This window comes from Pelodiscus sinensis, chromosome 20 (assembly GCF_049634645.1).
Source record: "Pelodiscus sinensis isolate JC-2024 chromosome 20, ASM4963464v1, whole genome shotgun sequence".
In the NCBI taxonomy this organism is placed as follows: Eukaryota; Metazoa; Chordata; order Testudines; family Trionychidae; genus Pelodiscus; species Pelodiscus sinensis.
Genome location: NC_134730.1, coordinates 30,089,918 through 30,107,165, shown reverse-complemented (window position 1 = coordinate 30,107,165; position 17,248 = coordinate 30,089,918). Strand labels below are relative to the sequence as shown.

The following is a 17,248-nucleotide window of genomic DNA, read 5'->3' as shown; positions in this document are numbered from 1 at the left end:
AACATTGTTCCTTGTTAATTATCGCTTGGTTTAATATTTTTTCTTCCATACATATGAGCTGTTTAAAAATCTATAGAGATATATATAAATTTTTTGCTTGTACTAGTGATGCATGTCCAAACAGGAACTCAGTATTAGTGCTGCACATAAGAAAATTCAACCCACACAATTAAAAAAAATATATTAAAAGGGAACACTGTTAGACACTCAAAGTTAGTGAACATATTTGACCTTCATTTCTGTGTTAAGTCCTATCTATAAAGTGAAGATAATGCTCCCTCATCATCTCAAAGAAGTATCAAAAAAATGTTTCTGAAGGATTTAGGTACTATAGTGAGAATATGAAATTAACGAGGAAATTAATAATTCCGTCTTCAGAGCAGGGTTTGAACAGTGTGCAGACAATAAAGGTTGGAAGAAGAAACAGAATACCAAATAGTTGTTCATTATGTGAGCGCTATCTACTTTGTGCTTTGAATGGGGGAGGGGGGAGGAGGAAGGGCAGATATGTCTGTGAGGAAAAAATGGGATGTGATCATTCTGACGTGGCGAATGCAATCCTCCCAAACTCATCAGTTTGGACAATTCCAGGAGGTCTCAGCTGGGAGGCTTGAGATCCAAGAATAAAAACCCCATCATAATTATATCCTTAAAGCAGGGCTGGGGAACTTTTTTTGAATTGGAGGCCACTGAGCTACAACAACAACAACAACAAAAAATTCAGTCGGGGCCACACATGTGAGAAGCCAAAAAAACCCCTCCCAGAACCCTCACTATCCTGGTCCCCAAGTGAGAAAAAGGAAAAAACCCTCAGATGTGCCCCACAAACTGAGAGGCAGGAAGACGAGACACTCCTTTAACTCGTGCCAAGCTCCAGTCCCACAGGGGAAGGCAGGTGCTGCTGGCAGCACCATTCCACCTCCCAAACACCTACAGCAGGTGTTCTGGGGGCGAGCGTGGGCAAGGCCAGACTGGTGCTTTAGGAAGGCAGTGCCTTCCCCCGCCTACCACACCAGCTGCCCATGAGTTGGCTCCTCCCAGCAAGGCTGTCCTGAAGTCACTCCTATGCAGGAGCATGGAACTGGAATAAAGGATCTGATGGGCCACATGTGGCCCGCCAGCTATAGTTTGACCTCCTCTGGCATCTCTCTGATACCATATAATTTCTGCACACGATGTGGTCCTCAGGCCAAAAGGTTTGCCAAGCCCTGCACTAAACCATCTCAGAATAGAAGTTACATCAAGGCTAGCAAACAGTGCACCTACCCTCCTCCAGGAGATGTGAGATTAGCATAGACTAGAGGATAGAAGAGCTCACTGTTACTCTAAGGCAGGGATGAGGAACCTAAGGCAAGGGGGCCAGATGCAGCCTCTGAAGTTTGGGGCTCCCCACTAGCATTGGGGAACCTGTGCTGGTGCTCCAGTCCCCTTAACATCCTTCCGTGGGGCTGGAGCACACAAAATCTACTAGCCTGGGCTCTTCTAGGCTCTGGTGTGGGAAGGGAATGTGAGGAGTCTTACTGCCTCTCAGTCAGGGCCATGTCCGTGATAGTTGGGGGTTTTTTTGGTTTCTCACTTGTGTGTGCCCCTTTTTCTATGGGTTGGGACCCCCACCCTAAAAAGGTTCCCCAGCCTAGCTCTAAAGCTGCCTGTACCACACAGCATTTAGCAACACGGCTCTATCTCTAAACGCGTGCTCTCAGCACTTTTGCCAACAAAATATTTCCACCCCATGAGCGAGGTTCACACTGTGGACAAGACAGCTTACACTGCCACTCACCCCCCAACTTTTACCTTGAGGAGAGGGAGGTTTAAGCACCTGTGAACAACAAAAGTTGTATCATTCAATCTGCAGCACAGACACAGCCTAATTTGCACATCCCGTCCCTCATGGGAGTTGCTGTCAGACTGCCATTTCAAGATTTGCTGGCGGGAAATGAGAGTGGAGTTCTTCAAGGGGGAGAGGCCAAGCAAAAACATTTCTCTGCCCCTCAGTTAGTACATACCAGAGTTGGGTTTTCCACCACATAGTTGATATCAGGTGCATTCTGCTGATCCTCTTGCGGGTCTACGTCAATCTGCATAGGCTCCACTGCGCCCTGCAACAGCAAATCCAGGCTCAAATACGGTTCATTCACATGACCACAGGAAACAGCTTGCTTAAAGACGGGCTCACAACCTAGCAGGCTCCACTGATACACACATGTAATGCAGAAATGAAAACACTGCTCTGGAAAAATCTCTTTAGGATCCTGCCCCCATGCAGTCCTGCTCCTCGGGACTGACATCTCATCCAGAGTCAGAACTGCTCATGCCATTCACACACAACAGGTCTCCTCTTTCAGTAGCTTTTCAAGCAAGCAAATAGGAGCATGTGAATCTTCTGAACATGTTACAGCATCACAGGGACGCACGGCAATTCCAAAACACCCTGCTGCGCGGACAGAGTGCCAGTGGCAGCAGAGAGTCCCCTGCATCTGCCTCCTCCCAGGATTCCCCTCCCCCCCAGAGGGAAGCCAGCACATGCCTGCCCCAGGCCCGACTTCCCCCCCCTCCCCCTGCGGTACAGGGAAATCCCGCACACGCCTGCCCCGGGGACAACCCCCCCTCGCGCAGCAGGACCAAATCCCCGTACATGCCTGCCCCGGGGACAACCCCCCCTCGCGCGGCAGGACCAAATCCCCGTACGTGCCTGCCCTGGGGACAACCCCCCCTCGCGCGGCAGGACCAAACCGTTGCAGGTGCCTATCCCAGGGCCAAAGCCCCCTCCCATGGCGCGGCCCGATGCGGCCAACCCCCCCCCCCACTCCACTCCTGCAGCGCGACCAACCCGTGAGGGCGCCTGCTCCAGGACCAAACCCCCCTCCCATCCTGCAGCGTGGCCAAACCCCGGGGCCAACCCTCGCTCCCGCGGCGCAGGAAAACTCCTGCACTCAACTCACCCCTCTGGCACTCTCCTCCAGGGCCGACGCCCCCTCCCCCAGCAAGCAACAGAGCTGTGGGAGGGGAGCAGCCCACACACTTCCGGAACCCCCAGAAGTGACACACGCTTCAGACAGGACTTCCGTCCACCCCGCGGGAAGCCGGCACTACACTAGAGGTAGGTAGTGGGGCTTCTCGGGGGTGGGGGGAAAATGGAGGGTAGGGGTGCCCAAATGCCTTGCGATCAACCAGTTGATCGCGCTCAACGGGTTGGTGACCACGGAATTAGAGTTCTTTGAAGGGGTTAACAAACATTCAGACAAGGGGGATCCAGTAGATATAGCTTACTTAGATTTTCAGAAAGCCTTTGACAAGGTCCCTCACCAAAGGCTCTTGTATAAATTACATTGCCATGGGATAAGAGGGAAGCTCCTTTTATGGACTGAGAACTGGTTACAAGACAGGAAACAAAGGGTAGGAATAAATAGTAAATTTTCAGAATGGAGAGGGGTGACTAGTGGTGTCCCCCAAGGATCAGTCCTGGGACAAATCCTGTTCAACTTATTCATAAATGATCCGGAGAAAGGGGTAAGCAGTGAGGTGGTAAAGTTTGCGGATGATACCAAACTGTTGAGGATAGTCAAGACAGAAGCAGACTGTGAGGGACTCCAAAAAGATCTCACCAAACTGAGTGATTGGGCAACAAAATGGCAAATGAAATTTAAGGTGGATAAGTGTAAAGTAATGCACATTGGGAAAAATAACCCCAACTATATGTACAATATGATGGGGGCTAATTTGGCTATGACAAATCAGGAAAGAGATCTTGGAGTTATCGTGGATAGTTCTCTGAAAACTTCCACACAGAGTGCAGCGGCGGTCAAAAAGGCAAATAGGATGCCAGGAATTATTAAGAAAGGGACAGAAAATAAGACACAATATCTTATGCCCCTGTATAGAACTATGGTATGCCCACATCTCGAATAATGTGTACAAATGTGGTCTCCTCACCTCAAAAAAGATATTTTGGCCTTGGAAAGGGTTCAGAAAAGGGCAACTAAAATGATTACGGGTTTGGAACAGGTCCCATATGAAGAGAGGTTAAAATGACTGGGAGTCTTCTTCACACAGCGTGTAGTCAACCTGTGGAACTCCTTGCCAGAGGAGGCTGTGAAGGCTAGGACTATAATAGAGTTTAAAGAGAAGCTAGATAATTTCATGGAGGTTAGGTCCATAAAAGGCTATTAGCCAGAGATAGAAATGGTGTCCCTGGCCTCTGTTTGTCAGAGGCTGGAGAGGGATGGCAGGAGCCAAATCACTTGATCATTGTCTTCGGTCCACCCTCTCTGGGGCACCTGGTGCTGGCCACTGCCAGCAGACAGGCTACTGGGCTAGATGGACCTTTGGTCTGACCCATTATGTTATGTTCTAAGTGCTGGGCTTAATAGCCTCCTGGCCAAACCAGTCAGGATCACCTGTCAGAAGCTCCAAGATCTACTGGTTGGTGACCACTGACCTATGGGGTCCACAGAAAACCTGGAACAGTAGCTCTGGGAGGTGTGAACTGCCCCACTCATCTCCATTAAGAATTAACATCTTTTTTATGTAGAGAAATGTACTGCTACATACTTATAATGCCCTGTGTGCATACTTATTCAGAAATAAGTGTGCCTTTTTCAAGTATAGCTTCTGATGCTTTCAAAGTGACAAAGATATACTGGAAATAGCATGCTTATTCTGGAGCAAGTATGTCCAGCTGAGGTTTTATGCTGAGGTAACTATACCGTGGTAGTGGTATACTTCTATACTTGTAAATTTCCCTGGCCTGGAAAACATCAAAGATGAGCAGGATGTATTGCAAGCAATGACCCTTCCTGATGCCATAAGTCAATAATACTTGGAAAATACCCACCAGATTGCCCTGGCCCCACCCAAACAAGAAAGAGCAGACCCTATAGTCATATTCAAGCCTCATCTAGGGCAGTGTTTGTCAACCAGTGATACGAGTACCTTTACGGTACTTGAGAGAAGTCCGGCAGATACATCAACACAACTGAAAGTTGGAGAAAACTGAATTTTTGTTTTAACTTTTACAGAGCTTTATTATTTTTGTACTTTTTACACCCAAAAATTTCATTGCCTGCCCAGCGACGATTAAGTTGTTTAAACAAATGCATTGCAATAGTAGAAAAAATATTGTGTGTCTGAAAACTGTAGATAGTGGGGGTACTTTTTTTAAAGGAGTACTTTATTCAAAAAGATTAAGAAACACTGATCTAGGGGACTCAAGCTCAAGGCGGCCAGAAAAAACAAACAGAACTCATAACAGTATTTTACATAAGAGCAACCTCACTGAGTCAGACCAAAAGTCCATCTAGCCCAGGGCTACTCAACTTTGGAAGCACCAGGAGCCACAATGATACTCACAGCACATGCTGACGGCCACAACTTAAGTGTGGTTGCACATACATGCAAGTGTGTGTGTGTGTGTACACACACACACAAATAGCTTTTCACTCTGACAACATGAATACAAAGATTAAGGCAAGACTACACAACACACAGACCTCACTTAAGTCAGTTCTGTTGATAAGAAAATACAATATTTACCCGATTTCCACCCATGAGACCGTACTTTTAATGACCAATGACAGTCCAGGAATGTAACTACTAAATCACATATCAACAGAAGATCATTTTATTGACTACTTTTTTGTTTTGGCTCCCATCCAGCAGCCACACGTTGAGCCCCGCGTAAACCTGAACTACACTGCAGGTCGCAAACAGACAGGCTGCAAGCCACATACAACCCAGGGGCCACGTGCTGAGTAGCCCTGATCTACCCTGTCTTCCCACAGTGGCTAATGTCAAGTGCCCCAGAGGGAATTAACAGAACAGAGAATCATCAAGTGACCCCTCCCCCGTCACTCATTCCCAGCTTCTGATCAACAAATATAAATGTGCACACAATCTACTGCAAACAAATTCTCATTTTAATCATCCACATGGGCAGAGCTTAGCGTATCACCATCTTTTCTTCCTACTAATCTTACATGACTACAAAATTATCCCATATTTTCATAGAATCTTCTCTTCCCCAGGAATCAAGGGTAGAAAGTAAAAGTTTTTGAAAGGAGTTAGGGAAGTTTCAGAATGACTATAAGTATACAAAGGGGTGTTTTCCCAGTTGCCTTAGTTTATTATTCTCTCACTGAAGAATGATTATTTACACCAGTGCTCAGGATAACGATAGTGCACAAATTCAGACGGGAAAAGCCTGGGTGCAGAACAAGAATAGTCCTCTTCCATCGCTCTGCATCACAACCCCCAATAAGATTCCCCCCACCCCTCCACCTCAGAGATGGGGGAAGTGCCTTCCTGGCTGTAACTTTGAATTAGGGTGTTTTTTTTTTTAAAGCACATGATCAGGTGTTTCAGGGAGTCATAGGTTTTGTACAAACAGTGACTGTCACAAAGCAATTAAAACCCAATTCACTCTCTCTCACTCACTCCAAGCTTTTCTGACGCCACAAGTGCCCTCTCTCGTAAGGTACCTCGTAAAGCAGCGTGCAAGCGGACAAGCTGGCACTCAAGCTGAAGTCTCCTGCTGTACCCGGAAGGAAGAGGTCTGACCTACTGCTGTGGGGGGTGCAGTACAGATCTGTCACTGATGAAGAAGCTGAGCTGGGGGCTGAGCTATCCCTCATCCTGTCCTGACTCTCCGCACCCCCTCGCCCTGACACAGAGCTCGCTGGCTGCTAAGGAAGAAAGACGATTAACTTGCAGAGGGATGCGCTGGGCGTTTGGGCGGCGGCTCGGGCCCTGCCTGCTGGCTGAGCCGGCGCCTCCTCCCCCGGACTCAGGCCCAGCCCCCCCGTCAGAGCCGAAAGCAGCCCGGCGCCCAGGCGGGTCCCCCGCTCACCAGCGGCCCGGCCCGGCGGGGGCTCAGCGCCGACCAGGACAAGAGACCCGGCACCCGCCGGGGGCTCCTTCGCCATTAGCCCCCCGCAGCCAGGCCGGGGGGGTCTCAGGGTTTCCGCCGCGGGGCCAGGCGCTTCCCCAGAAGGGGCACGAGGCCCCGCCCCCGACAGCTGGGCCCGGCTCCCGCCCGGCGGCGCCCGGACACCGGGACCGAGCCCGTCGCGCCGGCCCGGCCCCCAGAGCGCAGGCCCCGCCCGAGCCAGGCCAGGCCCCCGCGCGCCACGAGCGGCGCCGGGCAGCGCGCGGCCCCCAGGCCCCCCCAGAGCGAAGGCTCCCGCCGCCGCCAGCCCCCCCGGCCGGAAACTCGGCCCCGGCCCCGGAGCCTTTACCTGTAAATTAAAGACCTGGACGGGCAACGGCATCCTCCCCTCAGAGCCTTCACTTCCGGGTCACCACCCGCCCCTGCTTTCCGCTCGGCTTCCACTTCCGGGTCACGCCGCCCGGCCTGTGAGCTCCGGCAGGTGAAGTTCTTAAAGGGCCCGCGGGCCCTCTGCCGCCGGGAGGTGCCGGGCTCCGAGCCGCCCCACCGGGGAAGGGGGCTCCCGAGCGCGCCGGGCAACTGCTGGGAGGAGCTCCGGCCCGGCGTCACCCTCGGGAGGTGGGTGGCTCCTGGGTACCCACGCGAGATCCCCGCGTGCCCCCCCCCGGGATCCGCCCCCCCGCGCCGTGGTCCCCCCCCCGGGACCCGCCCCCCCGCGCCGTGTCTCCCCCCCCCCCCCGGGACCCTCTCCCCGCCGGGACCCTCTCCCCCCCGGGACCCGCTCCCCCCCGCGCCGTGTCTCCCCCCCCCGGGACCCGCCCCCGCGCGCCGTGTTTCCCTCCCCCCGGACTTCCCCCCACGTGCTGTGTCTCACCCCCCGGGACCGCCCACGCATGGTGCCTCCAAGGACATCCCCAACACTACAAGAACCTCTCCCCAAGTTCAGTCCCTCCCCCCCAATCAGGACACCCCCAAGGTTCTATGAACCCTTCCCCAGATGCAATTTTTAGCAATCTAGTAAACATTTGCTAAATCTGGCTGTCTGATGCTGTGACTATAACTTTCCAGCAACTGATTAACAAACAAAAAATCTCCACCAAATTCTACCTTTGCTAGTTTTTTCTCTCTCTTCCCTTCCTGTGTGTCTTGTCTTGAAGGAAACATGACTAGACTTCAACAACAAATTTAAGTGAAGATTAGCTGTCTTTCTATCTAAAGGATGTGCTATGCCTCCAATAAAAACTAGGTGTCTGAAGCAGAAATTAGTAGGTATGGTTCTTTTGCCTCTGTTTAAAATCTTTAATACCTCTTTAAAAGACTGTCAAACAATGGACTTCTCCCTTTTACACTATACAAAGAAAGAGAACAAGGGAAGTTCTTTAAACACAGATCTTAACTCATCTTTCAAATGCTTTAACTGTTTTTCCTTTTTCTGTGTGTTTCATAAGTTCTTAATGGTAGTTATTACTCACTTACTTCCATGGTAACAACTGGATACAAAACACCATTAACACAATTAAACCAATAAGGAATTTGAAGCCAGGTCAGAGAGCAACAGAAACACCACTCTCAAAACAGCAATACTTATAACTGAGGCTGTCTACATTGGGAAGGTTTAGCCACATGCGAAAGTCACCAAAAGTGAAAACCAGTGAAACCAGTTTTTCTGCTTCCCATTGTCAGTGTTTCATGGCCACATCATTAGCACCCAGAAGCATCCCACAGTGCTGTGTTGTGGGAAGGCCAAGCTGATCCCTGTGCTTCTTGGGATTCCCTGGTAACTCTGGGAGCTCTCCCTGCTGAGAAATGTCAAAGCAGCATAGCTGTCTCTCCAGCCCTCTCCCAGCAGCAACAGGCTGCCTGCCACTGTGTTTTCAGTGGGGCAGAACAGAAGCATTCCAATGATTTGCTTTTCATTCCCCAAAGCTTTAAAAGGGGAGGGGCACATGCCAAAGGCAGCAGAGATCACAAAATGCTGAGCACAGCCATCAGGGCAGGCATTGTGGGATACTAGCGGAAGCCACTTCTCTGGACAAAACAAATAGCAGAATCTTTGTCTGCAATAAATGGAGGGGAAAAGACAAAAGGCTCTCACAAGGTTGGAAGTTTTTTGAGGGGAAAAATTGTGTTTTCTCACCCTCACCCCTGCTAAAAGTCGCACCGCAATGTGAACGCCCTCATTATTTTGTGGCCAAGAGGCAGGTTTTGGTGATAAAACATGCCAGTGTAGATAAGGCCTGCGAGTGGGTTTTGGTGCGAGTATACCTGGGGGGTACTGAGGCCCTGGTGAGAGGGAGAGCAATGTGTGTGCATTGGGCAAAGTGTGGCTTGGGAAAAAGAAGTGTCTTGAGTTAGGATGTAAAAGTGGAAAGTGAGGTTTCATGGGGCAGGGCAAGGAGTTGTTCCAGGCACAGAACACTCCTAGCTCTGCTAGTTCAGTAGTTTATAAACAAAATATAGCAAGACTGTGATGCAAGTCTGTCCCACAGAGCCCTCAACCTCTCCACTTCTCTCCTGCAGAGCTGTGATCCATCCCAACTGTGCAAAATGGCAGGGGGCCTGGGGGCTGAAGAATGACACTTTCCTGCATTGGGCTCAATAAAATTTGCTTCCTGCTGTCTGTGGCCTTCTGTGCTTTCCTTCTTTTGTTAATCCCCAAACTCCAGACAACCTGGAGACGGGGGGGCTATCCACAACCCCGTCCACCCCCTCCTTTGAATGCTTCCTGCAGCGAGTTCTACCACCAGCAGGCAGAGCCCAGCTCAACAGACCGTTTGGACAGTGAGGGATCTGATACTGCACACAGTGTGAAAGATGAAACTGTAGAAAAATGGGGAGATTACAGCCTACATGCTGGGGGATCCCACCCGAAACTTGAAGAGCAGGATGGGAGCCCCACCAGTCCTCTTCAAACTATGTTGAAGGACCATCATGGACCTGCAGATGAGTCCATTAAGGAGAATTTGGAGCTGAAGGATATTTTTATCGCTGTGAAAACGACAAGAAAGTATCATAAAACTAGGCTGCACTTGCTCTTCCAAACCTGGATTTCGCAGGCCAAAAGACAGGTGAGAGATCTCCCTCAGCGGGATAGGACAGTAATAGAGTGGGAGTCTCTCTCCCTCTGTGACTGTAGATTCTGGATCTGCTATAACCCCTCGCCCTTCATGTTCATACTGCAATGTCACTCTGTATTCCCCACCAGTTCATTAGACATGTTCTTCCCTCCAGGATTAGGAACTGAGGTCCTGCAAATAGACCTGGTCAAAAGGTTAGATGAGCTGCTACTGGGTGGTAGAACGTTAGTCTCAATGCACAATCTGTCTTGTAGCGGACCAAGATCTGCAACTTGTGCAGGAGTGTTCTTGGGATTTGATCTCTGATTGGATAATTATAACCTTGTGTGTGATTCTCATAAAACTTGAAAGACAGACTCTGCTGAGCTCGAAACTAGCATCCAGAGCCGAATCCACAATGGTTTAAGACAGTATCACTAAATTCACTTAAAATAAAAGGCTATAGGTCCAGAGAGAAGCTGCAGCTGGAGAAAGTGGGCCAAGTTGGTATAATAGAAGAAACCATTGCATAGTCCTCCACAATTCCTGATGCTAGCACTGATGATTCTGAGCCCGTACCATCGGCCGATATACTCTTTGGTACAGTGAGCGAGTCTTCGTATGAGATGTAGCACAGAATCTGTCCCTTAGTGGAGATGTTTCAGTGAATTTCTGGAGAGTAACAAAATCTTATCCAGGTCTTACGCATCTTCTCCTGCTGCCTGCTTAGGATACTGTTGCTACTAACTGGATCTTTTTACCTTTTACTCTCATTTTCCCCCAAGAGTTATGTTGCTTCCTCTAGGCCCATTGACTGTCTGGAGCAATATCCAGCCAAGCAGATGGTGCTGTCTTTTGGGGTGAGGTGGAAGAACAGAGGCAATGAGAGAAACAGCTTATTCCTGAACTTGGGATGCTTCTGCCCTGCCCTAGGGGTAGGGATGGTGTCCCTGGCCTCTGTTTCTCTGAAGGGGGGGTGGCAGGGGAGGGATTATGTGAGGATTATCTGTTGTGTCGACAGACATGACACTGGGCTGGCTGGACCGTTGGTCTGACCCAATATGGCCGTTTTCATGTTCCCTGGGATAGGAGAGATGCTCCATTTTGGATTCTCTGCTGAAATGGCCAGTGAGGGAGTCAATCAATCCTGAGCGTGCTGGTGGTTTCTGTGATGTAGGAAGCCGTCCCACGGGCAGCGGACCAACACCAGTTCTTTTCACAGTGGCCGTTGACAAATAACTCGATAAATTACTAGCAATTCTATTTGGGCAGGGGGTGATTTTTGGAAAGGGAAGCTCCTTTTTTCCTAATGTCTTTGTGTCTCCCACAGACGTTCATATTCACAGACTGGGAGGACCCCGAGCTGCGCCTCCGAGCAGGTGAGCCAGGCAGTCCAAATGCCCACTTGCTTCTTTGACAGTGGATGCTGACTTGCTGTCTCCTTCCATGCTGTGCATGTGATGGTGGCAAGGAAGCTGGAAATGCTTCAGAGGGGAAATGCTGTTTCCCTCTTTCCTAATTTGAAGGAACTTCATCAGCGTCCGTCACTGGGTTCGTCTTCCCGGGCACTTTCTTCCTTTCCGTTTGCAAGTTTCAGCAGAGCTGTTTGAGGGTTAATGTGCATGACCCGCCCTGTGCACTGTCCCTATGCACAACTCTCCTGCCCTGCCAGCCAGCTCCACAGTCCCATGCTCTTCACCTTAGAATCATAGAATCATAGAATAATAGGACTGGAAGGGACCTCGAGAGGTCATCGAGTCCAGCCCCCCGCCCTCAAGGCAGGATCAAGCTCCGTCTACCTTGGGGGCAACATGCTCATGCTGCAAGTACCCCACGCCTCACACGTGCAGAAGCTGTGCACCACGTCCCTGCTTCAGATGCATGCTCAAGAGGGGCACCTGCTCATTCTTCCAGATTATGCATTCATCCAGTCTTGACCCTTTCGACCTTCATTTCTTTAGGAGATCACATGATCAACACCAACTGCTCTGCTGTTCACACCCGCCAGGCGCTCTGCTGCAAGATGTCTGTGGAATATGATAAATTCCTTGAATCTGGACGGAAGTACGTGAGACTTACTGGTCCAAGTGTCGCTCTGTTCCCCTCTTCTCAGAATGGGAGTGAAGTCCCAACCTGCTTCTTTCAAGTCCCAGAAGTGAGAGGGCATGACTCAGGCTGAGATCCCAGAGGGCAGTGGTGGTGAGCATAGAGAAGAGGGAGCATGGGGAAGAGGAGCACTGCTAGACAAGAGTCAGGTGGAAGGTGATAGCAAGAAAGTGCTCACATCATACAATATGATGGGGGCTAATTTAGCTACAACTAATCAGGAAAGAGATCTTGGAGTTATCGTGGATAGTTCTCTGAAAACGTCCACGCAGTGTGCAGCGGCGGTCAAAAAAGCAAATAGGATGCTAGGAATTATTAAAAAAGGGTTAGAAAATAAGATGAAGAATATCTTACGGCCCTTATATAAAACTGTGGTATGCCCACATCTTGAATACTGCGTATAGATTGATCTCCTCATCTCAAAAAACATATACTGGCATTAGAAAAGGTTAAAAAAAAAAGCAACTAAAATGATTAGGGGTTTGGAACAGGTCCCATATGAGGAGAGGTTAAAGCGACTGGGACTTTTCAGTTTAGAAAAGAGACTGAGGGGGGATATGAGAGAGGTCTATAAAATCATGAGTGGTGTGGAGAGGGTGAATAAAGAAAAGTTATGTATTTATTCCCATAATATAAGAACTAGAGGACACCAAATTAAATTAATGGGTAGCAGGTTTAAAACTAATAAAAAAAGTTCTTCTTCACACAGTGCACAGTCAACCTGTGGAACTCCTTGCCAGAGGAGGCTGTGAAGGCTAGGACTATAAACAGAGTTTAAAAAAGAGCTAGATAAATTCATGGAGGTTGGGTCCATTAAAGGCTATTAGCCAGGGAGTAAGGAATGGTGTCCCTAGCTTCTTGTTTGTCAAAGGTTGGGGAAGGGTGGCAGGAGACAAATTGCTTGATCATTGTCTTTGGTCCACCCCCCTGGAGCACCTGTCAGCAGACAGGATGCTAGGCTGGATGGACCTTTGGTCTGACCCAGTATGGACATTGTTATGTTCTTCAGTGGGCTGTCGACCTCAGCCTCTCTCCTCGCGTTGGGACGTGTAGGCAGTGTCGGCATCTAGCCTCAGCATTTTCAGTTGGAGGCCCCTCTTTTTTCCAGTTGCTTTGCCCCAAATCTGCGGGACCTCCTTGGAGAGAAGCGAGTACAAAGAAACTTTACGTGGCCTTCTCAGGGCTCGGCTGGTGACCGTCTGCCCTGCTTTGTCTGCAGATGGTTTTGCCACGTGGATGATGACAACTATGTGAATCCACAGACTCTCCTGCGCCTCTTGTCTGCCTTCTCACACAGCCAGGATGTCTATGTGGGGAGGCCAAGCCTGGACCACCCCATTGAGGCAGCTGACCATGTCCAGAGCGATGGCTCGGTAAACGCGCTCTGCAGCTGCCCCTTCTCTCCCAGCCCCCAAGCTTCTCAGAAGGGCTCAAACCACCAGACCCCATGTGCAAAACCTCAGCGTTACTTTGCATTTAGAAAGGGTCTGGTGAGCCAAGCAGGGATTCTCCCCTCGCTGGTGTCCCTGCTGCAGTCTGTGGGTGTGAGGGAAGCTCCCTCAGCAGGGGCAGTTTCTGCTGGTCGCACCACTAGTTCAGAGAGATGCTGTTTGGAGGCTCTTTTGCTTCTTGTTAATGATGTTTGCACAGGACCCTGGGGCTAGGCACTGCACAGGCATCGGTGTAGAGCCAGCCCCCAGACAGAGGGTGAGAGAAGGGGCAGAACAAACCGTGATGGCAGCAAATGGCCTGTTAGTGCCGTGGCTCGGGAGGCAGGCATCTGGGAGATGAAAGGAGGGGGACACTTGGGACGGCAGAAGAGGAAACGAGGGACAAGTGTAGCATTATAGGGTGACCATACGTCCCTTTTCAAAGTCCTGTCCCGGCCATCCTGACTCTTTCTTCCCCGAAAAAGGGGCATTTGTCCCGTTCGCTCTAACTGGCTTGATCAACTGGCAGAAGCAAACGGGACAGAGGCCCACTTTTGTCAACAACAGAGAAAAAGGGGGGTGGAGTGCTGAGAGGGGGGCCAGCAGCAGGGGGCAGGGCAGGGCAAGTGCTCTGGGTGTCCCAGTTTTCCACTTGGGAAGGACGGTCCCCCTAAGCCCGGAGCTTGTGTGAGGAAATGAAGGGGGTGGGAGAGGGCTGGAGCGGACAGCCAATCAGCATAGGCAGGGAAAGCTGTAGACCCCTGGACCGTCCCAGGATCTCCTCAGCTGCCCCGAGCTGCCTTGGGGGTGATACTACAGCTCGGTGACTTCCAGCATTGGGCGGGTATTTCCCTGGAGCCCCAGCATGCCAGTCATAAGACACAGCAGCAGCGCTGGCCAAGCCAGCGGGTACCAAGTTGTCAAGCCAGCAGCTAAATTCACTGGCAGCACAGCCAGGTGGAGGCCTGGTAGGAGAAACCCTGCCTGGTGAGTCGTAGGGCTCCTGGGGTCTCCCTGGAGAGGCTTGTCGCAGGCTGCCCATGACTCTGGAGGGCCTCCCCTCAGTTCTCGCCTGCAGCGCTGGTGTTCCCTTCCCTGGATGCTCCCTGTTTCCTGTCTGACTCCACTGGCCTGCAGTGAGAGGAGTTGGTCCAACACGGCTTCCAGGAGTCCATGGGGGCAGGGGGGAGCCCAAGTCCACTACGTGCTCTGCTCATGCATCCAGAGCAGAAGCTCCTTTCCCTCCCCTGGCCAGATGGGAAATGCCCAGTAGCATTAACAAAACCCACCAGGAGCCCTGGGGTGCCTTAGAGACTAACATTTCCTTGGGCCCGAGCTTTCAGGGGCTGCGTGTCCACTCCATGCAGCGTGGTTTTACCCAGGAAAGCTGATGCCCAAATCGATTAGCCTCCAGGTGCCACAGGTCTCCTAACCTAGCTCCCCCTCCTTAACACGTGTCTCTTTGTGTCTTGTTGTGTTTGCTGCTCCCTAGACTACCGTGAAGTTCTGGTTTGCCACGGGCGGAGCAGGGTTCTGCATCAGCCGGGGCCTGGCCTTGAAGATGAGTCCCTGGGCCAGGTAAATGCACCTCACTAGCAGAGACCCCATGCCGTTGGCTTTGCCAGGCTTGAGGAGCGTTTGGTCCTCCATCTCCATCCTCTCTCTCTCTCTCCAGCTTGGGTAACTTCATCAGCACTGCCGAGAGGGTGCGTCTTCCCGACGACTGCACCATCGGTTACATCATCGAGGGGCTGCTGGAAGTGAAAATGCTGCACAGCTCTCTGTTCCATTCCCATCTGGAGAACCTGCAGAGATTACGAGGCGAGTTGGTACTGCAGCAGGTAAGGCTGAGCCTCAGGCCTTGCTCCGAGCAGGCCCTGGCCTGCGAGCCGCTCTCCGGCTGATCCGAAGAAATCACCGCTGCTACCTGTGTCCTTGGCTTTCAGAAAAGGCAGATGGTATCAGGCCTGTAATCCCACCATTACTCCAAGCTGCTTATGTAGGTGGCCAGGCAGACCCAGTCCACATTTGGACAACAGGCGCATTTGCATCCTGGCCAGCTGGGTCACCTTTATTTTTCCCTTTTTCTGACTCCCTTCCGGTCCCAGCCAGGCCATTACCTTGCCACCTTTGTCTTCCTTCCTACTCCCCGAGGCCCATGACCACTTGAGCAAGTGGCAGAATTTACAGTACATTTGAGACACTAGGATTTGCATCTTTGCTTGGCAAAGTGATTCAGCTTTAATTCCTACCAATAACAGGGATACTGTTGAATAGTTGATCATATATGAAGTGATACAGCCTCTCTGAAGGGAGAGACGCAAGTGTTCAGTTGCTACAGAGGTTTCATCAGTATTGGTTGTGAGCATTCAAATACATAAACTTGTTTTAAAAACAATTACTTCTACAGCATCTTTCCAACGGACAATAGGTGTCACTGAAATTCCTCCACTACTTATCTGCGTACACCCTAAGCAAGAACATAGCTGCTCTCCCACAGAATACTCATCTGAGTTGTTGTAACTGTTTTCTTGGCAATAAAAATGCACTTTCAGGGCCACATTCATGCCAGGTGTAATCACACCAGAAGTAGGCATTGGTGGATCTGGCTCTCCCTTTGCGATTGCCTTTTTGCTAACTTCAATAGCTAATCAGAAAATCTTGTTGCTGAAGATTAATGGAGATTAACCTGATCTCTTGGGCTCATGCAGAGCACGCTTTTATTGGTAAGGCTCTGCACTCAGGCTGAGAGCTGTTCCCTGCACTGCCATTGAGCCACTGTGTAAAATGAGGCTAATGTGACGGATGTGAGGATGGATTTTGTATTATGGTGCTGGGCATTGAGACGCTACGGTGACGGTTCCCACTCGAAAGCTTACACATAGAGTTGGTAACGTAGGGGGTATCTTCTCCTCCAGCTCCTCTTGTCTCCCTGTCTGGTTTCTTCTTCCAGTTCTCCTTTGGGTAGTCAGCAGGTTCTCTCAAATGGCTTTCATCCTGTGTGAACCATTATGACTAAGCAAACTATCACCTTTTGCATGTAACTTCTGACACCCAGATCAGCTAGGATAGCACCTCTTTCCCTTTAGATCCTCCTCCTCTTCCACTCAGGCGCACTCTGCTCTGTTGCAGGTTCTGACTTTACATACTTGCTCTTTCAGGTCACCCTGAGTTACGGGGGCCCTGAGAACAAACACAATGTTGTGAGTGTGGCAGGAGTGTTTGGCCTGCAGCAAGATCCAACCCGGTGAGTACCTGCTTCCAAAATGAACTCTGCTTGCTCTGTCCATACCAATGGCTGCAGGAAAATCAAGCACACAGGCTGGGTCAGCATGTCTTGTATCGCCTCCGCATGGGTCCAGCCCAGTTTCCCGGCAGTTTTGAGATGCGTGCACATTCCAAGAGTTCTGGCCCGGGTGTTCCCAAACTGATGAGCTCATACCATGTCATCGTCTCCTCTTTCTCTTTTCACAGCTTCAGATCTGTCCATTGTCTTCTCTACCCTCACACCACCTGGTGTCCCACTAAAAATCTACTGTGACCTCATCTCATCGTAAACTCATCATTTGGTATCGCCCCACCACAAGGCTGGACAGGATGCTTTTCCTGGAGATAAACCAGAACAATCTACAAAAGCAAGATTCCCCCGACCACGTCATTCCCATGGGAAGAGCGTGAGACCTCATCAGCTGCTATCTGAAATGGTCCAAGGAAACACTTCTGTGCTTTGCTCTCTGCTCTTCCTGCTCTTCATATAATGTCTCTAAGGTTGT

General features: G+C 50.5%; 2 protein-coding genes across 8 annotated transcripts in view; one reads left to right on the top strand and one right to left on the bottom strand.

The window, feature by feature from the left end:
- The window catches only part of GPS1 (G protein pathway suppressor 1), a 20,576-nt gene extending 13,206 nt beyond the window's left edge, over positions 1-7,370 (bottom strand). Inside the window, exons 1-3 of one of the 3 annotated variants that reach the window (XM_075904224.1) lie at positions 7,233-7,369; positions 6,477-6,680; positions 2,007-2,099 (exon numbers count right to left, since the gene is read on the bottom strand). In XM_075904224.1, the coding sequence (XP_075760339.1) occupies positions 2,007-2,099; positions 6,477-6,680; positions 7,233-7,265 (330 nt within the window). In that variant the 5' untranslated portion in view covers positions 7,266-7,369. Of the gene's footprint in view, positions 1-2,006; positions 2,100-6,476; positions 6,681-6,844; positions 7,073-7,232 lie in introns of those variants that run through there. The other 2 variants (XM_075904225.1, XM_075904226.1) reach the window with 2 other exon arrangements.
- On the top strand, positions 7,236-17,248 carry RFNG (RFNG O-fucosylpeptide 3-beta-N-acetylglucosaminyltransferase). 5 transcript variants are annotated; one of them, XM_075904228.1, is made up of 10 exons: positions 7,236-7,364; positions 8,041-8,152; positions 9,404-9,951; positions 11,270-11,318; positions 11,901-12,003; positions 13,154-13,418; positions 14,968-15,053; positions 15,151-15,316; positions 16,637-16,722; positions 16,950-17,248. In XM_075904228.1, exons 3-10 carry the CDS (start codon positions 9,457-9,459, stop codon positions 17,014-17,016), a joined length of 1,317 nt encoding a protein of 438 aa, XP_075760343.1. In that variant the 5' UTR covers positions 7,236-7,364; positions 8,041-8,152; positions 9,404-9,456; the 3' UTR covers positions 17,017-17,248. The 5 variants fall into 5 exon arrangements, with proteins under 5 accessions (XP_075760343.1, XP_075760345.1, XP_075760346.1 ...); XM_075904231.1 differs by having other exon boundaries at positions 7,363-7,501; positions 13,265-13,418; XM_075904227.1 differs by having other exon boundaries at positions 7,363-7,501.